This window comes from Eschrichtius robustus, chromosome 8, assembly GCF_028021215.1.
Source record: "Eschrichtius robustus isolate mEscRob2 chromosome 8, mEscRob2.pri, whole genome shotgun sequence".
Lineage (NCBI taxonomy): Eukaryota > Metazoa > Chordata > Mammalia > Artiodactyla > Eschrichtiidae > Eschrichtius > Eschrichtius robustus.
In genome coordinates this window covers 107,901,480-107,929,164 of record NC_090831.1, presented here as the reverse complement: position 1 = coordinate 107,929,164, position 27,685 = coordinate 107,901,480, and the positions used below count along the sequence as shown (strand labels likewise).

The 27,685-nt window shown below is 50.0% G+C and overlaps 1 protein-coding gene across 2 annotated transcripts; it reads right to left on the bottom strand.

The window, feature by feature from the left end:
* Window positions 1–8,075: 8,075 nt before the first annotated feature.
* CPA5 (carboxypeptidase A5) lies at window positions 8,076–27,476 on the bottom strand. Of its 2 annotated transcripts, XM_068550099.1 has the most exons (11): window positions 27,361–27,476; window positions 26,117–26,198; window positions 24,981–25,115; window positions 16,348–16,446; window positions 15,057–15,158; window positions 13,752–13,853; window positions 13,290–13,400; window positions 12,735–12,825; window positions 9,193–9,392; window positions 8,852–8,936; window positions 8,176–8,363 (listed from the first exon to the last, which is right to left on the bottom strand). In XM_068550099.1, the coding sequence occupies exons 1-11, from the start codon at window positions 27,474–27,476 to the stop codon at window positions 8,176–8,178; spliced, it is 1,311 nt and encodes a 436-aa protein (XP_068406200.1). The 2 variants fall into 2 exon arrangements, with proteins under 2 accessions (XP_068406199.1, XP_068406200.1); XM_068550098.1 differs by lacking the exon at window positions 8,852–8,936 and having other exon boundaries at window positions 8,076–8,363.
* Window positions 27,477–27,685: the final 209 nt, after the last annotated feature.

Here is a 27,685-nt window from a genome sequence, read left to right as displayed (position 1 = left end):
TTGCTGCCTCCAGCCAGCAATCTAAGTTGTCCAAGAGTCATATAATCTATTTTCTTGCAAGGTTGGAAAAGATTAATTCAATGCTGCAAGATGAAATTAGGGCCAGCACTGGCAGGAAGCTGAAAGCACAGTGGCAGAGGAATGTGGGTCTCAGGTGGAAATTAAGCCTAATTCCTGGGGTCCCTCCAAAGCACCTCAATAAGCTGAAAATTGCCTTTTGGTAAAGACCGATTTGCTAGACTGGAACCTGGGGCAGAGGGCCACAACTCTGCCTCTCTACCCATGGGCATGTTTCACATCGGTCCAGAGCAAGGGCAAAGGATGAGGGCCATTGGGCTGAAAGCTGGGGGAACAGGCAGAGCACCAAGACCTATTAGCATGAGAAAGAAACCACCAGGCCGGCATCTAGATTCAAGGACAAGTCACTGGGTAAGTGCCTGAGTGCAAATAGACGGAGACCTGCTGTTTCCACACGGACAAGCATTCAGCATCCCCTCCTCCTTCCTGCTGGCTGAGCAAACCCAGATTGTATGCAGGTGTCACCCCTCAGGAAAGTCACCCCATTCCCAGCTTAGGGATAAATTCTAAGATTGGTCTAAGACAATCTTCAAGGAATCTCATTCTCTTTTGCAAGTGATTGGTTTAGAGGTGGGCACGTGACACAGTTTTGTCAATGACATGTGAGGGGAGGCCAGTGAGGAAGCTTCTAGAAAACGTTTCCCCACTCTTGAGAAGGAGGTACCTTTCTCGAATATTGTCAAGTCTGTTGCCCCACCTTCGGACTATATAACATGAAAGAATATTCATTTTCTTTTCATTAATTGGGATTTCTGTTGTTGCTGTAAAAAGCATTCTGATGGACTTACTAAGCATTTAAAGTACTTGTATTGTCAGAAGACAATAAATTTTAGCCCAGGGGAGCCTTTATGTGAAATGGAGAAAGGCACCCCTCCCGCTCTGGACAGACATCATCCCTTGTCCTCAGCAGAATACCTCTGTGCAGTGCACAAACTGGGCAACTATCCATGGCAGCCCTGTTGCCAGAGAATGCCCAAGTATGGTCAACAGAAGCTCTAAGACAATGCTTAGAGACCCCCCAAACCAAAACCTAGAAAATGGATTGTTAAAGCGGCATGAGGAGAGGCAGTCCCCCATGTCCATATTAGAGATCAAACGGGGACAGTGGGCAAGGGAGATCTTTGAAGAGAGCACAAACGGGTGCAGTCAGAATGGCTGGATGAAGTAGATGGATGAGATTTCAGCTATCCCCCTTTGGCAAGTGTGTTTAAGGCTGTACGTGGTAAAGTGTGCATGTGGGAAAAGAAGTCTATATGGGAATTTGAGGCAGTTAAGTGGTGGGCTGTAAAGGACATCTCTCATTTGCCCCACCCAGTAACCTCCTCCTTCTGATAACAGCATCTCCTTTTTCCCTGAGGGTCCACCCTTCCCAACTCTGAGGCCATGCGATTCAGGTGGACCTAGCCGCCCCGCCCCCACCCCAGCTCTAGGGATGAGCCAACAAATTCTACTTTTTTTTCCCTCAAGCTTTTTCAAGTAGGTTTTCTGTCACATGTGACTGAAAAAAGTACCCAGCTATAAAACAGATAACTAATAAGAACCTACTGTATCGCACAGGGAACTCTACCCAATACTCTGTAATGGCCTATATGGGAAAAGAATCTAAAAAAGAGTGGAGATATGTATATGTATAACTGATTCACTTTGTTATACACCTGAAACTAACACAACATTGTAAATCAACTATACTCCAATAAAAAATTTTTAAGAAAAGAAAAAGAAAGAAAAAAGTACCCACCTCACACAGACATTGTCTAACTTCAGAAGAGAGCAAAATGGGAGAGGAATGCCTTGTAAAAGTAGACTGCCACAAACCCAGCATATGATTTGGGGCAGGTCCCTATACATCCCTGGACCTCAGTTTCCTCATCTATGAAGGGAGGGAGTTGGTCAGAATGATCTCCATGGTCCCTTCCAGCTGTGACACTTTATGATTCTGGGACATTTGTATTTTTACCCCCAAACAAATCACAGCTATGGTGACAGGTCTGGGCAGGGTGGAGAGAGGCTCGCCAGGTTTGTGGGAAGATCAGAACAGAGCCACAGGGGCCCAGGGGCCCTGGGGTTTGCAGTGGGTGAGTGTTCCCAGGGCAGTGTAGGTTGAGAGGGACCACATCCTGCTGAAGCTGCAGCAGGGGGTTGTGGGGTGGGGGTGGGGTGACGTGGAAGACAAGGAGGTGGAGGCCCATCAGCAGCCTCCTTGAGTTCTGCTTTCGTAACTGAGTGTCCAGCAGAGCCTATTTGTTTGCTTTGAAGCTGTGGAACTGTCGCTTTAAAGTAGCTAGCAAGTGTTTGTCCCAGAATGGAGGCAGAATTTTTCTTTGGAGGAAGAGTCACATGGAGGGAGCAGCACTCCAGTGGGTCTTTAGGAAAAGTCAAGTCAGAGCCCAAGTCTCAGAACAGAGATGCAGAAGAGAGAAGAGCTAAGCAGGAATGTCCCATGTGTGGAAGGAAAAACGGGGAAGGGGAGGTTTGCTTCTGCCTGAGCCTGGGAGAGGAGCTGGGGAGCACTTGAGGGTGCATTGCTACAGTTGGGGGGCAGGATGGGCTGCCCCAGCAATGTGGGAGCAGGCAGAGGGTCAAGGAGAATGAAGGCTGTAGGGGTTACCTCACGAAGGAACATGAACCACCAACCCCAATGCCAGCAATCTCCAGCATCCAATTTAAGTGCTCTATTTTCTACATTGCATTTCCCTTCTGTATTCCCAAGTAAAATTTTGTGAGATGTTACCCAGTGGTCTTGGCTATGCTTTGGGGAATTGAGGGAGGTGGGCTGGTGGGTGCGTGGATGAGAGCCACAGAAGTTGGTAAAGCTGGTTAGGAGAGAGCAAGAGGCCGAGTGCAGACCCTGGAGAGAGGTTAATGAGGGACAAGGCGAACGAATAGATTTGTATCATCGTTCCCAAGGATGGTCCCGAATCCTGGGGGAAGGAGACTCTCTGAAGGCGAACAGGCTGGAGTTGTCCTTCAGGACACACACCCCCGCCACCACCCACAAGAGGAACATGTCCTCACCAGTTTGTCAAGCACTGACAGGCCCTATGTTCACTGTTTTTTCCCTCAGTTTGTACTAAGTGGCTGACTGGGCCTTCTTATTTTTCTAAAGAAGCTTTTTAATTTTTAATTTTATTTTTCAGTAAAGTCATTTTCTCTCTGGCCCTGTATGGGGTGGTCAGAGGGGAGATGGAGGAGGACGGGGGAAATGGACAGCACCTCACGGGACTCCCAGGACCCCAGCCATTAGCGCATCACCCTTGGCCTCTGCCGCCTGCCCTGCCCTCACACAGGACTCTTTCACATTCCAAACTGCCTGCCTAGTTTGTTTTTTTAAGAAAGCAATAACCACAGCACATTCACTGTGGTTCTTTATAGCTTTCCATATGTATAATCGTTCTTTCTCTCTTCAGTTTTTCCAATGTTTTTTTCTTTTAAATAAATGCTCATAAATTTTACTGGTGAAAAGGATGAAAAAACATACCAAAAAAGGACAGCTTGTTGGGAGGAAAAAAAAACCAAGCAGAATGCAGAAAAAAAAATTCTTGTTTAGCATTATATACCTAAGAAATGGGGGGGAAAAAGTTCAAGTTTTATGAAAAAGAGATTATTCTGTAATATCTTCAAAACTTGCATGTCTAAGTCTTGAGCTTTTACTTGATAAGCTTAAACCCCCAGCCATCACCCGCCCTGGGCTTGCTGAGGGGACCCCTCAGTCCTAGGAGGACAATCCCCGGCTTCTCTCAGCCATTAGGTTCATGTGGGGCCTTGCGTAAGTTAGATGATCCGGAGGCCCCCAGTCTTTATAACTGCAAAGGGTTGGATTAGAAGCTTTCAAAGGACCCTTTCATCTGGAAAGTTCTATGGCTTTATGATAAAGTCAGTCACTTGATGAGCTAGAGCAAAGAAATGGATTCAAAGGCCCCTTCAAATCCTCTCTCCCATCAGAGAAGCTGCAACAGACGCTGCTGGCTGCCTTCCCAATATCCATCCTCCCCTTCCTCCTTACCAGCAGAACTCCAATTTTTGGGGGGGTCAGTAATGTGTCCAGCTATAAAGCAACTTCCCAGCCTCTCTTGCAGCTGGGCATGGCCACCTGACACAGTCCCAGCCAGTAAGATGTAAGTTTAAGCTCATGGATGGCCAACTCAGCTGGCTCACATTTTTTTGCCCCTTACCCTTACCCTTTTTTTGCCTGGAATTCAGTCATATGATGGCAACAGACTAGGGGTCAAAATGGTAGCAGAGCGGCAAAACAGAACAGGCCAGAGGGGTCTGGGTCCCCAGGGCATCAAGGAGTCACTGAACTAGCCCTGCACTGCCCACCTCAGACGACTTATTCCGTAAGAGAAACAAAACCTTGATCTGGTTAAGCCACAGTAAGGTGGGTTTCTGTCACATACGCTAAACCTAGTCGTAATTTGTACTAGGCTGAGGAGAAGAAACACCCCCCTTCAACGAATATTGAGCACCTACTGTGTGCCTGACAGGAACTGAGTGAGAGTGAATAACCCAGACATGGTCGTTCCCCTTATAGGCTCTCAAACTAGCAGTAGAGACAATAACAAATAAAGAAGTCAATTAATTATTATCACTGCTATCAAAGAAAGAAATAAGGTTCGGGAAAAGAAAATAATAGATCTACTTCCAGTGGGTGGTCCTAGAAGGACTAGTGAAGCAATGAAATTGAAGGGGAAATTTTAAGGAGTGGGCCACACGAAGGAAGAGTAAGAGGAAACAATATTCCAGACAAGGAGGAGCAGCACATACAAAGGCCTCTAGTTGGGAAGGAGCTGAAGGAACTGAGAAAAAGCTCGTGAGGTTGGGGCTGATGAATGAGGTGTTGAAACAAGGTGAGAGAGGGCTGGCCACCTGCTAGGGCCTATAGCAGGGCCAGCCATGCGGCGCCTTGGGCGGGTTTTAAGTCACGGAAGGATTTTAAGGAAAAAATTGCCTTTTAAGAAGACCCCCATCTGGAAAGCAGTTTCAGCCCCAACTTCTGTGGGCCTGTTGGCTGCACAGAGGTCTGTGCAACAAGTTCCTGGCCCTGGTCCTGAGGGCTTTGGGCATGACTCAGGGTCACCTGCAGGCCAGTCCCAGGCCTGCCACTCAGTAGCTACGTGCCTTTTAAAAGCCACTGTCCTCTCTGAGCCTGAGCTTCCTCATCTGAAAATAAGGACAGTAATAGTCCTACCTCGGGACTTCCCTGGTGGCACAGTGGTTAAGAATCTGCCTGCCAATGGAAGGGACACGGGTTCGATCTCTGGTGCGGGAAGATCCCACGTGCCGCGGCACAACTAAGCCTGTGCGCCACGACTACTGAGCCCGTGTGCCACAACTACTGAGCCCGCGTGCCACAGCTACTGAAGCCCGTGCACCTAGAGCCCGTGCTCTGCAACAAGAGAAGCCACTGCAATGAGAAGCCTGCACACCGTAACGAAGAGTGGCCCCCGCTCACCGCAGCTAGAGAAAGCCTGTGCGCAGCAACGAAGACCCAACGCAGCCAAAAATTAAAAATAAATAAATAAATGTATTAAAAAAAAAAAATAGTCCTACCTCTTAGAGCTGTGAGGAGGCAATGTGTTGAGTCCTTGGAACCATGCCTGGTGCACACTATGTGCCAGAAAAGAGTTTATTATTTTCACTGTTACTGGGAAGCCCATCAGCATCCAGATACTCCTGCCTCTAAGGCAATACTTCTCCAACTAGGCATTAGCATCACCTGGGTCCCATCCTCAGAGACTCTGATTCAGTAGGGCTGGGGTGGCCTGAGAATTTGCATTTCCAAAAAGCTCCCAGGTCATCCTGATGCCTGTGGTCTGCAGACCACACTGCATTTGGCTAGGGTCAAGGCAGCCCCTTGGGAATATCTTGGGGAAGGATGACTGGCTTCCCACTGCTGTAGTCACCTTCAGCCCTAATAGACAATGGCAGAGGGTAGGAGGCCCAAAGCCCCACTCCCCCTAGAAGACTTGAACGTGTTCCTCCTGGGAAGCAGGAAAGCAGGGATCAGAGATTCTCAGCCTTTAAGGGACCTCGGAATTTCTGGGGAAGATGGTAAAAAAAGCAGATTTGGGGGTCCACCCCAGAGATTCTGTTTCAGTCTGGGGGTGGAACCGAAACATCTTTATGTTAAATGACTCCCTATAGATTCTGCCACAGGCCAGGCTTGGACAAATGGTGACACGGTGGTTTTGGAGTTAGACAAACCCAAGTTCAAATCTCCCTCAACTTTCAATCTATGTGGCCTTTTGTGGCCTTTAAAACCTCTCCAAATCACGCTCTCCTTATCTGAGCTTATTAATGAGCTTATTAATACCAGTAATATCCTCCCCCTGAGGATGAAATAAAAATATTTGTGCAAAGGGCATAAAAGTTATAATCACAGACTCCAGTGTGCAAAAGTATGACTTGCTTTATTTATCTAACTTAGCCCATGACCTCGGGTTTCTGTCAATAGCAGAAAACTTCAGCTTGGAAATTCTAGACCACTTCCAGCTCTAAAAAAACTCATCTTTTTTGGGAAACTCTAGCCCGAGTCAGAATTCTTTCATCCTCTGTCGCTGGCCCTTCCCCTGGAAATGATCTAGGTTCTTCAGGGGTTCATTTCCCTGACTTCTCAGGCCTCCCACATGGAACAGCTGGTCCTGGGCACAGGTATGCCCAGTTGATGCCCACTGTGCCATCATGGCTGCTGGCTGCATGGCCCCTCAGCTCAGCCTACTTGCTTCTACCCTAAGCCTTCTCGCCTCTACCCTAAGCCATCTTACCCGCCAACCTTCTCATTTCTTTGCTAAGAGCTCTCAACAGCTGCATTACTGATGTGTACCCAGCCATATGGCTGCCTCTAATCACCTGTCCAGAGCCCTTGCTCAGCCACTGTTAAGCTGAGGCTCAGGCGCCATATTGGACATGGCCCATACCCAGAGTTTTGACTGCCACTGATCCCCTCTTTCCGTTAACTGGTCCAACTTCTGTCTTCTTCCACAGGTTGGGTGGAAAGGGGGACTTGTTCCTTTTTTCCCCCGCTTTCTTCCCTGTCTGTAAAGCCCTGCACTCCGTGTCCTGCAGGGGCCAATTCATGGGTATCCACAATCCTTTCCTTTAGCAACAACAATTACTAAAGTCTGGCTTTTGCAAATGAAAGTCTTGCTTCCTGCCTCAGACTTACACAAGCCCATTCAGCTCTCCAGTTGACTTCTTGTTATTGGGGGTACTTGCCTTCCCCTGAAGGCAGAGCAAACAGACCCACCCACTATCCCGGCTCCCCAGTGATGGGGGAAGGCAAAAGGTACAAGGAAGCCTGAGGATGGGGGAAGAGACCTCATTTGTATCTCAGAATCTCTCCCTGAGATAAAGTAAATGGCCTTGCCTAGACTAACTTCCCAGTGCATGACAACCATGATGATTATCGTGAGGAGGAAAAAGAGGACTTCTCTCTGGATGTGCGGTGCTTGCTGTGCTGGCTCTGACTGGCTGCGACTCTGCTCCCAAGACCAAGGGAGCCTGTGAGGGTGCCCAGGAAGAGCAGGTCACAAACCAGTAACTTGTTCACTTTCGTTAACAGGGTGAGAGGGATCTTCTGAATGGAGGACTCTGAAATGTGCGTCTACTCCCTACCCAGCATGGGAAATGAAGCAGGAAGAGGAGGAGGCTGCCTGTCTGTACCCACCCCTCGCTCAAGGTGCCAGAAACGCCACCACTGGAGATCCACTCCTTCAGATCAAACACTGTCCCCTCCAGGCTCATCTTAAAATGTAAGTACCAAAGGGACAGCGTGTATATTAGTAGCTCCAGGGGGTGTGTTATCTGTTCTGGGCCCCGAGAACATTTCAAGAGGAGAAAAGGGAAGGGCTGCTGGTCCCCCTGTCCGCCTGGATACCTGAGGAGTGAAGAGGCATTTCCAAGGCCCCTGTCCCCTCCTCAATGCTGAGCCCAAAGGGGTGGCAGTCAGTGCCAGAAGCCACCAAGCCTCTTCAAACTTGTTTTTATTTCCTAAGGAGTCAGGGCAGGGGTGGGAAGGGACCCATAACTTGGGTTTCAGGAGGAGCCCAGGCCTTGGGAAAGAAGACAAACCCTCTGGCTCTGCCCTCAGCAGTATTGTCAGTAGGGGTGATTAAGCGTGTGCTCCATGATGGTCCAAATGGCCATCCACGTCTCCTGGGCTGTGGGGATAATCTGGGTGGCCGGCAGCAGGAAGCCATAGTGCCCTGTGTCACGGAGCTCGAAGGTGAAGGAGTACTTGATGCCACTGTCATAGGCCCAGTCGACAGTGATCCCACTGGCCACATCTGGATACAAAAGGGCAAAGAAATGCTCCCAAAAGGAAGAACAGGGTGTGGTCACAAGGTACAGAGGCATCCTGAGAGGACAGTGGGCCCTGTGGGCCAAATTCCCACCCATTCCAGACCACACCAAGCTTCCTGGCCCAGGCCTCAACCTGGGCCATACGCTGCTCACCCAGCCCAATCTCTGCCCTGGCAAAAAGAAAGCTTTTGAGGCCACCAGACTTGGGATATTTACCCTCAAGGAACATTGCAGTAACCCAGGCATTGGGAGATAGGCACTAATTAATGCTGCAAAGAAACAGGTGCCTGTGTCTGGGTACCACCATTCACCCTTCTATTCAAATGTGGAAATCAGCTCTGGCCCAGCCCAGCTAGATCTATGGCACAACCCTGTGGCCAACCAGGCCTGCCAGTCAGCAGAGCTTGCACCTGCTCGACCCCAGGTGGATGTGGTGCCTGAAGCAGCAACAGCCAGGGGAAGGCTCACTCACAGAGGGTGGTGCTGATGCTGCCATAAATGTACTCGATCCCATGAACCTCATACAGGGCCTGCACTGCATCCTTGGCAAGACTGTACTGCAAGATTAAATCCAGAGAGTGAGATGCCGGCGTTCCCCACACTCCCACACCCTCAGCAGCTGCTGAGAAGCAGGGACTTCAGAGTCTTGGAAGTTGAATGTGTAGATGGCTCTTGTGAGAAGGAAGCACAGCACCTCCAGTTTTGAACTTGATCACATGTGAGAACAAGTCCCCCCCACCCCCCGCTCCCTACCATGGGGCCTGTTGGGAGTCTGCTGGATGCCTCCCCCAAGCCCTAAGCAGCCAATCTCACCAACTCTTCCTGGTTTGAAACAGGCTCCAGAGAGTGGCCATAGGGGTACATGAGCATCTGAGAGTAGCTGTGGATGGAGATCAGAGCCTTGATGTTCCCGTGGGACATGATGAAGTCCACAATGGCAGCCACTTCTGGCTCTGACTGAGGGGAGGGCCCATGATAAGTCTCTGAGCAGGGGTTGTTGTTAGAACCATTTCCTGGAAGTAGAATCAAAGCACCCAAAGTGTTCAAATTCCCAGGCTTGGGAAAGACACTTAGTGCTCACAAAATATACTGTATTCCTCTACATTTCCTAGCCTCTTTTGCAGTTTGGTTGAGGTCATGTGACTACTTTTGACCAATGAGAATGTGAGCAGTAATGATGTGTCACTTCTAGTTGGAGGCTAAGAGCAAGTGCGACTTCTCGACACTCTCTTCTGTCTGTGTGCTTGAAGGAAAAAACTCTAAATGGAGAAGTGTCCTGGATCCCTCTGTCACCAGTGGAAGAGAGCTGTCAAGGAGGGTCACCTACCCACATTAGACTTTGTTTGCATGAAAAATAAATTTTTATTGTGTTAAGCCACTGAGATTTGGAGGGATATTTGTTACTGCTTCATACCCTAGTCTAGTACGTCAGAGGAGTGTTGCCACACCATGACTCAGCAGCTCTGTGGCCCTGCAGGGAGCTCCCTTGGCTTGTCCTTTGGTTAAGTCCTGACTGTGGTTCCATTAGAAAGGCAGGCCTGCCTCAGCAGTTGCCAGTCGGTCTCCAACCTGGCCTCCCCTATGAGCAGCAACCCCTTTGAGCTGATCCTTCTCTGCTGACCCTCCACTGCCATGGGAAAGGCTTGGGTCAGTTGAGTGCTCAGACTTATTGTCTGCTCAAGCTTTGCCATAGCCATGGCCCAAGAACAGCATGAACTTGGAGGAAAAGAGAGACTAGATCACCACAGTTGCCCAAGGCTGGTCTGGGAACCACAGATGCAAAGAGTCTTTGAAAATTCTTCTTGGGGACCTAAGTTGGAGAGAGGGCAAAGAGCAGCTGCGCTTCTATTTTGTTCACAAATTTAATTTGTTCCCATCTCCTACTAGACTCTTTGCTCCCCATCTCTTTTCTTCCCCTTCTGTTTTCCTCCCCTCCCCAAGGGCCACGTCATGGAGGGCTAGGCTGGGCTGGTCAAGATCTGTGGGTTAGGAACACAACTGGAAAGAGCATCCCGGGTCCTGCTCTCACTCCTCCTCCCTGAAATGACTGCACAGAAGCCCAGTCAGAGGCCAGGGATTGCCCCAACTTCTGAAGCCTCCTGAGGATGCCAGAGCACCCCTCAGGGCAGTGAGTTGGCCGGAGAGCTGGGAGGCTTGCCCACCAGTTCAGATGCTGCTCTAGTACTGCAGCAAACAGGTCCTCCCCAAGGGTGCAGGTGAGGGTGGCGCGCTGGGAGGGATGATCTACAGATCACTCTTTACGCAGCAATTAAATTAAGGCAATAATAAAACCATAAACAAAATCTTCCCCCCTGAGTCACTAACCAGACACTCGCTATTTCTGGCCACAGGCAGGCCCAGAGGCTATTCTGTCACCTGGGAACGCATCTCTTCTTGGTCTTCGGGTCCTTGCCTAGGGCGAGGACTGACCCTGGTTAGAAGGGGATGTGCCTGCAGGAAACGAGGGGGTAGGAGCAGCCTCCCAGGATGGAGCTGGCCCAGCTAACAGTGGCCCTGTTTGTTGTGTCTGCTGGGAGCCTCTGCACCTGCTACACTTGATGAATGACAAATAGCAACAGATGAGCAGAGCGAGGGAGGCTGCAAGCTTTGTCTGCGTTTGCAGCCCACGCATGGAAAGTGGTTCCCCTGCCAACGACCAGGTGGCTTTGCCCAAATATGGAGAAACACTTCAGGCCGTTAGTTCTGGTTTGAGCTAAGCAGAATAAACTAATCTTCCCCTGACCAAATTGGAATTAGCTGTCTGCCTCTGACGTTCACAGTCAACGTCCTCTGAGCCTGCCTGTTTCACAAGTACCTGCTAATGGATTCATTAGCTATTTATTTTTCCTTCTCTAAAAATGTAATTTGTAGCAAGGGGAACTCGCTGGAAGGACATGGTAAATTATTAAAAGCAGTAATCTTTGGGTAGTGGGATTATGGGAGCTTTTTGTCCCCTCTGGGCTTTTTTTCCCACATATTTTTTTTTACATTGTGTATATATATATATACGTGTGTGTGTGTATGTATATATATATATATATATATATAAAATGATGTTTTTTTCCTGTGGTGAAACTCACAAAAGTTATTTTCTTTAAGAGGTAATTTGTCTTTCTTCTAGCCAGTCTGTCTCAGGGTACGTGGGCACTCCCTTCAGCCAGTTCTGAGGGGCCCACGTGGATGCCCTCTTGGGGGGCAAATGTCTGGTTATTTGGAGGTGGAAACACCTAATTTTATGTGGCTGTGTTCCCTTACACAAGCAACTAAAACACAGCCCCAGACTCTCAGGCAACCCCCTACACTGTGGGCTGGTGGCCTCGCTCTGGATGCTTCAGAGCTCTCCTTATTTTTCAGTGAGAACAGACTCAAATCAGATTTTCAAAGCAATGGGCATCCAGATCTAGAATGTTCTATCTCGTTGGCTTGACCTCCCATCTGCAGATCTGCTTTTCAACAGCATGGCGAAGGGGTAGGAGCAGCCAACATCATGGCATTGTCTCCTGTGGAGCCAAACCCTGATCCCCCAGTATAGTGTGGGGCCAGTGTCTGGGGGCCGAGGGCTGTACCCATAAACCCCTCTGTTTTGGAGACTTTCCTGGTTAGACCCAGCACCCCAACCATCAAATTGCTGCATTCCCAGGGTCCACATACTCATCTCTGGGCTTTCTGGAAGCCTCAGTTTCCCCATCTAGTCCCTAAGCCCCTCGTGTGGCAAGGGAGATAATCAGGAAGAACACCAAGGGAACTCAGGAGGAAGCCCTCCTTTGAACCATACAACCCTGCAGGTAAACAACAGTCCAACAGCCCAGGGTCACAAAGTAATTGGGCCAAAAATAAAAGCCAGGCTCAAGTCAGTGTTAATGATAAGGAACTAGCTTATTCTATGTTTGAACCTTTGTTCTGGCCTCCCCAGAGGGCAAAATTTGGGTCACAGGTCTCAGGGAATGAATTTGGAGGCATTTTCTTGTGGCATGCTCCATTCAAGGAAGGGTGAGAGATATTTGGGTGGGGCACCACAAATTCTGGGTTTTGAACAATGAGCAAGACTACTTTGGACCTCCTTAAGCCTTTCTCTGCCATATTTAGGATCTGACCCTTGCAGTTAGTCCCCATGCAAGGAGCTGTTTCCCATGAAGGCTTAGCATATGTATACATTTAACAGACATATGCAACCTCTCCCCATACCTCATGGCCAATCCTAGGCATGTGCCTGCCTGTCCCTGGCCATGACTCACTTGCATTAGCTAACTGCTTTGCCTCCCCAGTTATGAGTCAACATAATCTGACTGTGTGGGAGACGTGCCAGGAACCAAGTCCTCTCTAGCCCTGCCCCCGGGTGCAGCAGACTGCAGTACCTCCAAAGCCTGACTTCCAGTTCCTGTTAAGATCCACACCAATGCAGAAGATTCCGGGTCTGCTGGACTTGTTCTTCCGCCACAAGCGGTTCTGAAAAAGCACAGGGCAGGTGACCTCATTCACTGGGCCCATTCCTGGGTGGAAGCCTCTGACATCCTGGTCTAGGAAGGGGGGTCCGGCAGGCCAGGGAGGGGCAAAAGGAAGGAATCTCTAGGGCTGGATGGGGCTGGCATGGGGCTGGGCCAAGGCTGCAGATCAGATGCTTTGTGGTTAAACCTGGGGTATTATGAGGTTAAACATGGGTATGGAGAGAGCCCCAAGCACAGCCAATCAACAGTGGCCTTCCCTGGGCAGCAAGAGGGAGGCTGAAGGGCAAGAGCTGCAGCTACAGCACCTGAGCAGCCCGCCTGCCTCAGTGAGACTCTGCAAGGAGCCCCCGAGGGGCCTGCCCCTAGGGAAACTCAGCCAAGCATCCCAAAGCCACAGTGACCTTTCCTTCATTCCCCCAGAGCTGACCCCTGATCCTTGACCCCCTCCCTCTCAGGTACTCTCACCATGCTGTGGGTATAAGCAAACCCATCAGGGTTGGAGACAATCTCCATGAAGATGTCCATGGCGTTCAGTACGTCTGTCACGATGCGGTCTTTGCCATATTCATTGACAATCTGCAAGAAAGGGCAGGGTGGGGATAGGGTGAGGGACAGGAGGCCCTGCCGGGCTCTCCTCCAAAGCAGAGCAGGACATCTGTACAGCCAGTGGCTGCAGGCAGGGGTGGCATCAGTCATCAGGTTCAGCCTTGTGCAGAACCAAAGGCTTGGATTTTAAACAACTAGAAGGCAGAGGACAGCTGGGGACTCTGTGCTGCAAAAGGCCAGAGCACATGGCAGCTGTTCCATAGGGCAGGAGCGTAGACAGCCCCGGGTTAGGAGAACCATGAATAAGTTTTCAACCGGAGGTGCCCTTAAATAGTTGAGCAGCCCCCACCCCCCAGCCCAGCCCCCATGGTCCGTGCTGACCTTCCTGGCAGTCCAGATGCCGGTGGCATGGGTGATCCACTCCCGGGAGTGGATTCCAGTGTCGATCCAGATGGCTGGGCGCTGAGAACCTCCAGTGCTGAACTGGGGAAAAGCACCAGGCCCCATACAAGTTTGAACCAAAACAGCCACAGGGCTGTCCCTAGACTGCCTGGAAGGAGGCCCCAGATGTACCCTCACTGCCTGGAGCGGCCCCATGTTCCTGAGAGGGGGGCTGGAGGTGGAGGTACCTGTGCATGAGCCCATAGAAAGTGCACACGTGTGGGGGTGCCCTGGAGACACAGTGATGCTCTTGGAGAGCAAAGTGATCCAGCCAGAGGCACAGAATTTCCCAGGTTTGAAAGTATTTTAGAATAGTGCTTCTCAAACTTTCAAGGGCACATGAATCCTCCGGGGAGCTTAGTAAAATGCAGATTCTGATTCAGTAGATCTGGAAAGGGGTGTGAGGCTGGGAGTTTCTAACAAGCTCCCAGAAATGCTGCTGCTGCTGGTCCAAGGACCACACTGAGTAGCAAGGTCTTAGACAACATTAAAGAGGGCACACAGACAGCCCTTAAGGGAAATCAAAGCAGGCACAGGCGAAGTCAAGTCCCGAGCTAGATGAGACCACTTGACCCTTCAGAAGAGTCTCCCAGGGCATTGTTGAGGACTGCAGTGCCTGTCTTCTCTGAAAGCTGGATGTCAAATGCCCTGCGTGGTCCACGCTCCCGAGTGCCCTTTAGGCCACATACAAAGAATCATTTTCCCGTAGGCTCCACACTCTCACCCATCCTGCCTCCTTCATGGCCAAGGGCACTGCTGCTGCCAATTTTACTCGAGCTCTGTTTCCAGTGGCCCCTGTGAAGGGCTGAAAGGTGTCCTCATAGACTCAGGCCTATCTGTGGGGCTGCCTGAGCCAGATGACCTCAGTTGTTGTAAATGAAGCCTCTGGGTACCGCTCTTCCCATTGAACAGATGAAGCAACTGAGGTAACAGGAAGAATGCTGACTCACTCACACTCACATCCCAAGTCCAAGGTGATGACTGCCACTCTGCAGTTCCATCTCCTTAGCAACCCTCCTACCAGATTCCTGACCCAGACGTGCCAGGTCACTGCACTACCACCTGTCCACACCTACAAGGGTGGGTCCCTGAACACCACCATCCCAAAGCTTGTGGGTCACCTCGGGACAAGAGTGTACACATCTCTCTCCCTAAAACTCCCACCCAGCCACAACCCCATATGAACTCAACTTATGCCAGAGGCACTCACTGTACAGTCTAGTGGTCAACACTGCTAGCTTTTACCTTCAGAATAAGAATGGACCGATTTTCAAAGCTGTGGCCAATCTGAATTTTTGAGACAATATCTGAATGCTCAGTTACAAAGTTGTCGATCCAGGTATATATCTGAAAGGAATGAAGTTTCTCAGATGGGCAGTTAAGCAGGGAGGGGGCAAACCCCAGGATCACTCTGAGTATTCTCCTTGCCCCATCCCACCCTCTTTAATGCTTTCCCACCTCCCTTGAGGATCTAAACGTATCACAAAAATGAAAGACTACCTTGGGTCTAAGGCAGGAGCTGTGGTTAGCCTGGATTCCCAGGCTCTTCCTAAGCCTTGCCTGGAAGAGCAGCATGTGCTGAGCCTACTCAGTCCCCAGGGTCAGCCTGCAAGGCTCTCTCTGGTTGGAAGTTTCTCTTGCTTCCATTTTATTGGCCCCTTCAATCCATTTGACAGATCTCATAGTCCTTGCAGTGTTGTTTTTAGTCATCCTGACCCTTTTAGATTCTAAGCCTCTTGAAGGCAGGATTATTTATCTCTGACATCAATAAATACTAATGGAATATACTAATTCATTCTCTTATTCTTCCAATATATAATTAAATTAACAAATATATGAAAGAAAATGGATCCTCTATTAACGGACTTCGTGAAACGGGGAGAGTGATAATGATAATAATAGATGGACAATATCAATGATGTCATCCTTTACATGGAAGTAGGATGTGTGCCTAGAGTTTCTTTCTCGACTGGGCGTCTCTGTGCTTTTCTTGCATATTCTACCTTTATAAACAAGTCACAATCAGTCATGCCTGCCCTCGATGGCTGTAACTGTAATCATAAATTTTCTCCAGCTGAAGGAACTCTGTTTAATTCTACAAAATGGCTCTCTAACATGCCTAGCTTCCTGTCCCTCTGTGCTCTAGCACTCACAGCTGGGGTCACTTAACACAGGAATGGTCGTGCAGAGGTTAAGACCCCTGGATCCCTAGCCAGAATGTCAGATAGGACGGTGCCTCTACCTGCTCTGTTCTGGCCGGTGCTGGATCCCTGCTCTAGTGTTCCACCTCGTAGACCCATTACTCCGGTCCCACGCCTGCTGTGGACTGCACTGTTGAGCCACAGTCCCCTCTGTCTGAATCCTGGATTTTGGACCTCCTTGACCAAGGAGGACCTTGGAGGACCAAGGAGGACCTCCTCCTCTGCACTCCCCAAGCGTCAGCTCATGGTCTCCTGTAGACCCCAGAGTCCTGAGGCTGGAGACCCTGCGGGCTCAAGAGGACAACAGAGTCCAGAGCCTGACCCGGCAGACCCACCTCCTCCAGGGTGTGATACGAGGAGTAACTGAAGCTACTGGTGCTGCGCTCCAGCCGGCGGGATTTCGCCATGGCTTCTCTCTCCTCGTCCAGCAGCACCTAGGAAGGGAAGAGGAGGCTGGGCCAGGCATGTCTCTTCTGAGCCCTGCCTCAGCTGGCTGCACAAAGACAGCATCGACATCGGAGAATGAGCCGCTGTGAGTGTGAACTGCGCAAAAGGAGGAGATGCCAGGTTGCTGGGTGATTTTTCCGCTTGGCAAGCTGGCATTCATGCCGCCATTTCCCAGATGAGCACAGGACAAGGAGTCTGGAGAACTTGGTTCTAAGTGTGCCATTGCCACTAACTTGCTGTGGAACCTTGATCTTGGTTTCCTCAGCGTGAAAATTGGGACTTGCCTTGCCCATCTCAAAAGGATAAAATGTAATAAAAGATATAAAAGTGTCTTGGAAAAGATGCTCATGGGCCACTGCCAACATTGCTTTTGTCCTCTGTGAACCCTCTGTTGAGCCAAAGCCCAAGCTGAGCTATGTACACTGACCCCGGGGGAGCAGAGGGCTCCCCTGACCCACAGCACGCACTCTGCCCCAGGAAGTAGCCCAGACAGTTGATGTCCAAGCCATTCGAAGAGCCAGTCCAAATCATTATAATTAATGTGCCAACAGTCTGTCACTCACCATCTTAACTGCCTCTTAAACACAAGTACAGGTGAGCCAAAGCAATGTCCTTCCTGGAGTGGCAATTTGGAGTTGGCACACAGTCCTCACGTGGTACTTCCCACAGAGAGGGCAGTACAGTGCCTGGGTTGAATTGACCTCCCACATCATCCTGGGGCATTTTTCCCAGCTCGGGACTCAGTGAGGTGGGCAGGTGCCCTTCACCCTAAGCTCATACCCTTACATTGACACCCAGGGACCGAAGCACCCCAAGACTCAGCCCTGCCTGTGCAGCATGGGAGGTGCCTGGGCCCCTTTGCCACAGCGGTGCTGGGAAAGCAGAGGCCGTCAACCCAGAGTCACTGCTTTGCAGCTCTGGGTCACAAGCAAATCCTGATAATGCCTTGCTTCAGGCCAGAGTCTTTTAGTTTAACCAAGCATTTGTATACTCATCACCTCGGTTGATCTGGTTAGATGACCTGATGACAGGGCAAGAATTAACTATTCATGTTTTAGAGAAAATGCAAATTAGAGAGGTAAAGAGACTTAATAGCAAAGCTAACAAGGGGCAGAGATGAGATAGAAACCCAGACATCCTAGTTTCTAACATTATGTTCCTTAAGGCCAGCTAGCTATCAAAACTAAAAGCTAATAAGAATCTCACACACACACACACACGTACACATGTCTATATGTGTGTGTGTGTGTGTGTGTGTACACAGAGAAAGAGTAAGCACACGTATAAAATATGAACAACAGGTGAAAAGTCCATCATACTATTGTAATTTAAAAGTGCTTTTAAATAATGAAAAGGCAATACCCCAAGCATAGGAAAACAACACAGTAAAATGCCAAAAAAAAACCCAAAATGCTAACATGCCTGTTAGGAGAGAAAGATTATGATTTCAAGGAATTTTTCCTTTTCTCTATTTTTGCAATTTGGCAACGTGCTCACACTACTTCAATAAGTAAAATCTTCTAAATGAATAAATAATACTAAAACAAAGGCAAAACACCCAAATGGCTAAAAATAAAGCAGCAGCCGTGGCGCCTTCAGTCCCAGGGCTGGAAGAGACACCCCGCCCCGCCCCGCTGCAGCCGAGGCCACTACCAGATGACACACTCACCCCACCGCCCCTGTCAGCTTGCTCACAATCCTCAAGTTCACAGATTTTTAAATGGGAGTGGAAGTCAATGTTTGGGGCTCATTTCATTTTCTTTTTGAGCACCAACTACACGCTAGGCATTTGTAATTGCAATGCTCTCCAGCTGAACTGGCTGGGCTGGGGACGTTCCCACTTGGGCAAAGCTGGGATTGCTGGTTTAGTTAGAGATGGCTGGAGGAGCCCTGATCCTCACTGGCACAAGCACCAGCCTGGGAAGCTCTAACAAAGGAAATCTGTCTTCTTCCCAGAAAATCAACGGAAATCTCAGCAGCCTCCATGACCAATGTGTGTCCCTCACTGTGGGCCGGGCATGACCAGCTGCGGTGAGCAGCTGCAGAGCAGAGAGCAGGTCAGGCCAACGCACCCGGAGTCAGGGCCCCAGCGCCATAAAGTTAAAGGGCCCATACATCTAACTTCCTAGGGATGGAGGTGGTGAGCGAAGGTGGAGGAGAGGGAAGAAAAATTGGGAAGATAGGACTGGAGGACCCAGTTCTTTCCCCACAGCTCAGGGACACCCACAGGAAGAGAGTTCCCATAAGGCTGTCCTTTGTTCCACACGACAGCTTGGAGGCAAATGGGAAGTCGGCACCAAACTGCAAATAACTTTCCAAACACGCTCACAGCCTTGTGAATGGATATGACACCCGCTTACAAATTGGGAATGCTCAGCCCTCACAGCTGGGCCCTCGATTCCAGGAACATTAATCTACCCTGGCCTGAAAAATACGCAGATGTTTGCTCCCTTCACAGGGCTGAGGGAAGGGGATGGGAGAACTAAGAATGCAGACTTGCCACAGGCTTGCCTAATTACAGCCCTGTCAGGCTTCTCAGAGAAAAAAAAGACTCAGAAGTAAGCCATTTGCCTCCCTGGAAGCCGTAAGCTGACAGGGATAGTAACACCTCAGTGTAAATTAATTTATGACAGGAGCAAGGAAGGATGGGGACATTACGAACAGCACCTCCAAGATGGGGGGCTGGGGGACCGTGGGCCCCAAAGGTGAAGATGACGCCTGAGGGGAATCTGCATTCACAGCTCACTCCAACCACAGACGTAAAATGGACGAAGTTCCCAGAAACAGTGGTGGCGGGCAGGAGCTGGGCTCTAATGCCCGCTCTGTGAGGAGGGCCGTCACCTCTCCTCATGCATCCCTGGCCTCCTCTTCCAGGCCTGACGTTTGCAGTGGCAGCTGCATGGCTGGTGGCAGTTACACGCCATGCCTACGTTTGGATGGGGGGAGGGGGTACAGATCTGGGGCTGTCAGAGTGGACCCCTCAGAGTTCAAGACCGAACCGGGGCTTCCCTGCCCAAAAGGCAAAGCTAAAACGCCATACGAACAACAATGACACCGCTTGAGAAGGCAGACGGCACAAGAGTAAAGAGTCCAGGGCCTGGAGCCAGGCTGTCTCAGATTAAATCCTGATGTTGTCACTAACTTGGGCAAATTACTAAGCTCTCTGTGCCTCAGTCTCCTAAATTAGGAAATTCTCTGCACCTTCATAAAATGGGGGTCATGTTACCATGTACTTTCACACATACTTGAAGTGTTCTTGTGAGGATTAGAAGGGTGAATACATGTAAAATGCTTAGAACATTGCCTAGCATGTAGTAAATGCCAGCTACGATGATGATGACAATGACAGGACAACAACAGTAACTCTTGGGTGACTCCAGGACTCTGTGGTGGAATAATCATTACAGGGCATGACCAGGAAATCTGGGTTCCTCCAGGGAGAAGTGGTGTCTGCAGGACTTGGACAGCAGGTGACCCCCATTAGTGGTCACTTGGGTGATTCAGGCAGCCCCTGCCCCTCCCTGGGACCAACAGAGGGGCCTAGTCCTTCTGCTGTCCCTGTCTCCCAACCCCTACCCCCAACCCTCCTCAGCCCCCTACCCCTGTGCAGCCAGACTCTGGCTCTCCCTCAGGGCCTTACCCATGATTCCTTCCTTTCCTTGCCTATTCCTGTCTTCCTCTCCTCTTTAGAGCTGCCACCCACCCCCACCCCAGCCAACACCTTTCCCACTTTTTAATCTCTTCTACTCAGCAGACCAGTGTTTGTGAAGCACACACTGGGCACTAAAGATATGGCAGCCAACAAAACAAAATTGCCTGCCCTCATGGAGCTTACAGCCTGATAGGGGAGACAGACAATAAACAAGACAAATAAGTAAATCATATAGGATATTAGAAGGCTGTACGTGCCAAGGAGAAAAGTGAGGGCGGGAACTGGGGGAGTGTGGGAAGAGAAAGGTACAGCTCAAAATAGGGTGAAAAGTTGATACGTGAATCAAGTTTTGAAAGTAGTGTGGGAATAAGCCATGCTGATATCTGTAGAAGCAGCATTCCAGCTACAAGGACCAGCAAGTGCAAAGGCCCTGAAGTATGATCCTAGTCAAGGGCACTGAAGCAGGAATAGGTCAGGCAAGCTGGAGGAACATCAAGCAGGTTCCAGTGCCTGGAGCAGAGTGAGCAAGGGGAGACTGCACAGTGACGTGGGGTGGGGCTTGGATCGTGTAGAGCCTTACAGCAGTCTTAAGGACTTTGGGTTTTACTCTGAATGAGGTGGGGAGACACCGAGGGTTTTAAGCAGATGAGTGACATAATAGGACTTGCATATTTTTAAAGGTCACCTCTGCTGTTTTGAGGCTAGGCAATAAGGAGGCAAGGGTGGAATCAGGGGGAACAGTTAGGAAACTACCAGAATAATCCAGGTGAAGGCTGACGGGGTGTCGACCCGTGGTGATAGAATAGGATGTGGTAAGATATATTTTGAAGGGAGAGCTGATAGGATTTGCTAATGGACTGTCTGTGGGATGTGAGAAAAGAGTCAAGGATGACTCCAGGTTTCTTGTCTGAGTGACGGGAGGATGGCACTGCCATTTCCTGAGTTGGGGAAGGCTATGGAGGAGCAGGCCAGGGAGTGGCCAGGGGAGCTAGGTTTGTACCTGTGAAGTTTGCTATGCCCATTAGACACCTAGGTGGAAATGCCAAGTAGATGGTCAGATACGTCAGTCTGGAGTTCAGGTCAGATATATAAGTCTGGCTGGAGCTATAAATATGGGAGTATTCAGGAGGTTGAAGGTATTCAATGCCATGATCCTGGATGAGGGGATAGAGGAGAGGTCGAAGGACAGAGCTGGGAACCAGGGAAACAACATGCAAAGGAGCAGCCAGTAAGATGGGACAACCCAGGAGAGTGTAGTGTCATGGAAGTCACATGGAGAGACGTGTTCCAGAGAGGAGAGAGTGACCAGTCAGGCTGAAAGATGAAAGAACAGGACACTGTACACTCAGAGCTGACTGCTGAGTTGGACCTAGGAGCTGTGTGTGACATTGTCAAGGGCAGTTGAGGTGAAGCAAGGGGTGGACAGTCCACCCGAGGAGAGGGATGGAGATGGTAAGTACAGTCACTATTTCCAGGAGTTTTGCTCTATGAGGAAGAGGAGAAATGGGGTGATAGCTGGAGGTGGGGGAAAGGATCAAGAGAGGACCTTTTTAAGATGAGAGAAATAACTCTATATTTGTATGCTAATGGGAATGATCCAGGAGAGAGGGGATAATTGGCGAAGTTTTATTTACACTAAATTGTATTTTGCTCTAGAGTGTGCTCGGAGCATGGGTGATTTTTGTTTTCTCCTTTGTGCTTTCCCCTATTTTCCAAATTATCTACCATGAATATTTATTAATTTTGTAATCAGAAAAAAGCCATTAAAATCCACAGAGCTGATTGCTCAAGTGAAGCTTTGCCATGGTGACTCATCCCAGGGAAAAAAAAAAACAAAACCAAAGGGCTGAAAAGAATGAGGAGGTGAAGAAAAATTAAATGCAAATACAGCGCACTCGGAATCAGATAATTTCTTCCCTGGCCCACAGCAATTTCCGCACCACCCTCCTGTCTGTCAGTCTCTCCCTGTTCCTGTCCCCAACTCAACATTGTCAACATTGTCACTGTCAGAGAGATTTTTCTTAAAATGCAAATCTGATCATGTCCGAGCCCTCCGATGGCTCCCCCATGGTTTTCGGGATTTTATCTTGACTTGTTCACCTGGTGGAGGATGCCCTTTGTGCTCTGGTCTGGCCTCAGTGCCAATCACAGGCCCTTTCCCCTCCCCGGCCCCCCCTCTGCTGCTCTTCAGCCACACCGTAATTACCGCCTTCTCGGAGCCTCAGAGCGACGTGCAGTGCCTCTTGTACTCGCTCCCATAGCAACCTGCTCCACTCCATCAGCGCATCATCTACTCCATTGTCATCACTGATTTACTCCCCTCAACTCCCCCATCCCCACAGCACTCAAGCGCCCCTGGATCCAGTGACTACATTTTTTTATCTTTGTTTTTCCAGTGCCTTGCCCAATACCCAGCACACAGTAGGTGTCTCTGTATCTGTGGGTGGAATGAATAAGCTCATCTCAAGCATCCCTCTGATCACAAGGCAGGAGTGGCAGGGGGGCACCTCCCTTCCTCAAAAGTCTCCAGCGCCTCTGGCCAAAGTAAAAGCTGGCACCAAGTTTTTTCACACTTTCTCTCAGCCTGGCACTAACAAGCAAGCATACTCTCTCCTCTTCCCTCTCCTTCTCATGTCCATGAAGTCAACTGACATTTACTAAGCCCCCCACCTAAGTGGCAGGCCCTCTGGTAGGTGCTGGGATATAAAGATAGATAAGGCAAATGATTCTGCACCTTGAGGGGCTCAGGGGAGGGGGCTCTGGAGACACAGACCAGCATATTAGTCAGGTCTCTCTCCGGGCATGCTCCTCCTGAACCTGCCGATAGAGTGATTCATTCAGCACACAGTGGCTGAGGGCCCACCATGCAGGAGACGCTATGCCAGACACTGGGGTGAGGCGATCCAGAAGACAGAAAGCAATCAGGTCTGTGCGTTGATAACTAAAACATGAGACTGGAGGCCAACAACCTGAGTGGTGCAAAGCCCTTCCCTCCTGTTAGCACCTCTGAGCTTCCCTCCTCCTCGACACCTTCCCCCATCACCACCACACATCAACTCCACACAGCAGCCTCCTCCCAGCCCCAGCTCCCTGGGAGCCAAAATGTGATCTCAAGTATAACAATCAGAGCTTGATGCGTTGCAGACAGAGCAAGGTGTTGGTGAAAATCCTGCCAGACTGGGTTAAGGCCCCGAGTTGAGGGCATTTTACTGAGAGGGCGTGAAAAGCTCCCCATTCCCCGCCGGCGAAGGGAATCCAGGGCTGGGGATGACAGGAGAGGACAGTTCCAGAGGAGCCGGTGAAGCGGGGGAGACTCACAGGTGCCTCTGGGTCCATTCCTGATATGCAGAAATCAACAGAAAATTTTCAGAGACCTCTTCATATCTGTTTGCCAAATGCTGCGGGGTCTCCAGGGCAGGGCAGAAGCAGGGAAATGCAAACTTCAAAATGCAGGCAAGGGGGAAAAATGAGAATTGGGCACTAAGTCTTTTGATGTGGTAGCCTCTCTTGTCTGTGGGAGTTTCCCCATTTTTGTTTGTGGGGGATTTAATTAGGGAAATGTTGAGCGGGAAACAGATGTGCCTGAGGAGGAAGAAAGGTCTTTGAATGGACCGCAGCGCCCCAGCCCCGTGCTTACATGGGAAGGAATGCACCTAATGGCATGTGGTGTCAAGTGTGTGCGCTCTGGGGACTGTGTATTCCCACACGCAGAGCCCTCAGAGGAGATTAGCTGCAGCACAATGTGGCTGGGCAGGAATCTACATGGATACAAATCTACAGGTACACGACAGCATCTGCGGAGGGGTGCAGCCAGAGAGGTCTAACCCAGTGATGCCCAAAAGAATCGTTTTAGGAAAGAGACTCCTTGGGATATCCTTGCAGACAGAACAATTAAAATAGAATTTCACGACATTCAGAAAAGACGCTGTAAGGTGCAGCAACAAGTGAGGGTGGGGAGAATGGGGTGCCTGGGATGAAGTCTCCCTTCGCCCTCCCCAAGGGCAGGCCTGCAGCTGCTTCTCCCAAAGCTGTTCCTCTGGCAGAATCCTGCCTGGGAGAGGCGCCCAGTACTGAGAGCCCTGCAGTGGAGGTGGCAGGAAGGAAACCGCAGCAGGGCTCACACTCGGCTTCTCTCACCTCTTCCTGCCTCTCTGGAGTGAAGGAATCCCCTGCTATCAAATGGCTGAGACACAACAGACACAGGAGGGAGCAGTCAGAAGAGCAAAAGGAGCCATCAGAAGAGCTGCCTCCCTCCCCACGGTGCCCAGAAAAGACCTGAGCTATTTCCTCCTGTCTCCCTTCTCCCCCGTCTCCTCCTTTGCCATGAACTACAAATTCCTCCATAAGAAGACACCACAAGTAATCTTAAAAACACAACAAACTAGTGAATATAACAAGAGAAGCAGACTCACAGGTATAGAGAACAAACTAGTGGTTAACAGTGGGGGGAGGAGGGGCAATATAGGGGTTGGGGAGTGGGAGGTACAAACTATTGGGTGTAAGACAGGCTCAAGGATGTATTGTACAACACAAGGAATAGAGCCAATATTTTGTTATAACTGTAAATGGAAAGTAACCTTTAAAATTGTATAAAAAAATTTTTTTAAATTTTAATTAAAAATAAAAGAGGACTCCACAAGCTACCCTGCCATTACCATACTATGACTTATGAACTCTGTCTTAGATTTAAATTTTCCTTGAGAAGTGTGAGGTTTCATTCCTTCCATGGTAGGTTCACAAAAATGCAGATGAAACTCCAGAAAGAAAACATCCATTTTAGCCCTGGATGTTCTTTCTCCATGTTGGGCCCAAACCAAAACAGGATATGAAGGTGAGACCCCCAGCCGCAGCGCTGGGGCAGGACCTCACCTGGATGTCCTTTATCATGATGCTGTAAGCAAGGCCATGAGACTCCAGGTAAGCTTTGATGTCCTTCAGTGCAGAGAAAGGAACCCTCATATCCACAGGAAGGCTGGGCCTGGCTGGGCCACGCCAGAAGTCCACCTTGATCACAAAGGAGAGAAAAACGGGCATGTTTATCACACAATCCTGTAGGCACCCTGGAGGGCCAGATGTTCTTCTCTTGTACAGTTGAAAGGGCCCCAGTTCCAAAATGAAACCCCTAAGGCCGAGCAGCAAGACAGGGACAAACAAAATCCCTAAGTCACTGCATTTCCTTCCCTGATGCTAAGCACCTCATCTCCCAGCCTCACTCACACCATGTAATTTCGCCTGGATCTAAAGAGCCCAAAATAATCTCTAAAGGTGAGACGGCCCATCACTTGGGACATTAACATGGACAAGAATCCTGGTGAGAAGAGGGAGACGTCACTGCCCCTAAACCCCGAAGGGGTAGGAGAGGCCTGATCTGGATCCCTGTGCCATCCGACTGCCATGTCTATTTTTCAGTTTGTAAAATGGAGAGAATTATTATAAAGTTTTCTGAGTCCTGGTTGATAAGGGCACTCAAACGAATAGGAACGTGGGCTTTGGGCCACATCCAGAAATATCAGGTTGTTTCAACAGCCCTCAAACAAAACCCTTCTATTATTGAAGAAAATGTTTTGCTTTGTGGAATACTTGCTGAGGACAAATGTTCTCAGAAACCGATGCTCAGGCTGACAGGGACAAACCCAAATAAAACACAGGTTTGCCAAGCTAAGCCATTCCAATTGGGAAACAGATGTGTCCAGTCTGCATGCTGCATGGCATACCACCCAGAGATACATGTACCTCTCATGTGGCTTCAGGACATTCCAGCCATTTTCAGAGCAGCCCCCCTACAGGACAGAGGGGAAAGCCAAGAAGGGCCACCCAACCTTCCAGGTGAGTGTTCCCAACCTCTTCTGAAGAGGAGCCACATTTGATTTTTCCACAGTGCTGTGATCTTTGGCAGATACACCCAGAGGGCAGGTTTGGGGTGGGGGAAGCAGGACATGGAGCCAAAGGTGCAGGCCGCTGTGAGGGAGGAGAGAACTCGTCCCCAAGCCCTGTGGAGTCCTCACCTTCTGGGGCTTCAGGCCCTCCAGATCCCTGAGAAGTGAAAGTTGCTTCTCATTTTTAGCCAGGACTCGAAGAACCTGGTCACTGGAAAGACACAGAGAGGGTGGAGGGAGCTGCTCAGAGGGATTCCTGGAAGACTGTGCTGCTTGGAAGAGGCAGAGTGGAAAAGAGGCCAGGCTGCGGGGACCTGGCAGGACAGCTGGGAGGCTAGAGGACCCCTGAGCAGAAGGACTTGTAGCCCTGGGAAGCACGGAAGCCCTTTAGCCTGGGACCAGTGGACTCTCCAGCCCCAAGGACAGACCACCCAGGGGACTAAATAAAAAAAAGCCTGTCAGTGCTGCTGATGAGCCCAATGCTAAGACAGGGGAAACAGGATGGGAAAGGAATGTGGGGGATGGAGGAGGGAGGGGGAACAAAAGGAATAAAGGACAGAAAGGAATAGATACAGGGAGTCGGGGGCACCAATGGTGGCCCCATGTGCTCTTCATACAAGGGCCCAAGGCCATGTCTGCCCCAACCCCGTGCCCTCTCCTGCCTTCTCCCAAGAGCCGCAGGACATGGAAGAGATCAATCTCAAACCACCTCAGAGGGGGAAGCTGAGCTCCTTCCCGTCCCTCTGGAGGCTTGGGGAGGTCATATAACTGAGCAGCCTGCAGTGTGACCTCTGGGGTCTGAGCCTGGGATAGCGATGGCTCCCTCCCTGACTGGCTCTGATACCCTGGATGATGAACCCCCTCTCTAAGCTTGTGTCTCCTCTTCTCTACTATGGAGATACTATGGAGGGGTTACCTTGCGGGATCTTTGGGAAGCTGAGAAATCATGTCTGTAGAGGGTATATAATACTCATACTTATTTTTACTCAAAGGAAGACAATACCACACCCATACGTTAGGAGTACATAGTCTTTGGGGGGTTATAACTCTTCTAAGAATCGGAGAAAAGTTACAAACACTTCCTCCAGAAAAAAAGTAGATACACAAAAAATTTTACATATGATTTCAGGGGATTCTTGGAGCCCTGAAAGCTTACCCTTGGAGCCCAGACTAAGAACTCTAGGTTGGGGGAGGGACAATAATACAGCTGCGCGTCCTGCCCTCGCACATGAAACTGAGAGGTGACGGAGTTGGAAGCGGGTTCAGGATGGGGACTGAAATCCTGAATCCCTTCACCTTGATCAGGTCCCGCTGGGCCACCCGGTCACCTGGCTCCCAGCAATCCTCCCTCCCACTAAGGAGCAGGCACTCACCCTGTGAAATTCATTTGGCCCAAAGCTGCTGCCAGGATAAAGCTGCAGACCAGAAGCGTCTGCCTGTCCACAGGGGACAGCGCTCGGCCCGCACTTCCTCCGGGGAAGCCCTGCATGCTTCTTCCTCCAGGAGAACTTCAGGGGTTCTCCTCGTGCACGGGCATGGTCAGGCCTCAGGACAGCAGAGCACCTAAAGGCCGACAGGCCAGACCCGAGAATGTGCGTTAGGCTCTCTCTGGGGAGACCGTGTGTGGGATTCCCACACGCCAGGTCTTGGAGAGCTGGGGCGCCCCTCCCCACTTCTAGGTGAGTCTTCTCCTGAGAA

Bases quoted from the DNA above. Each gene is read 5' to 3' on its own strand.
- CPA5 (XM_068550098.1), bottom strand. From the start codon at position 27,476: ATGCAGGGCTTCCCCGGAGGAAGTGCGGGCCGAGCGCTGTCCCCTGTG. The intron at 12,826-13,289 runs GTGAGAGTACCT...GTGCTTTTTCAG, and splicing joins TTGCTTATACCCACAGCATG to AACCGCTTGTGGCGGAAGAA. The intron at 8,364-9,192 runs GTGAGATTGGCT...TTTTGTATCCAG, and splicing joins TTTCAAACCAGGAAGAGTTG to ATGTGGCCAGTGGGATCACT.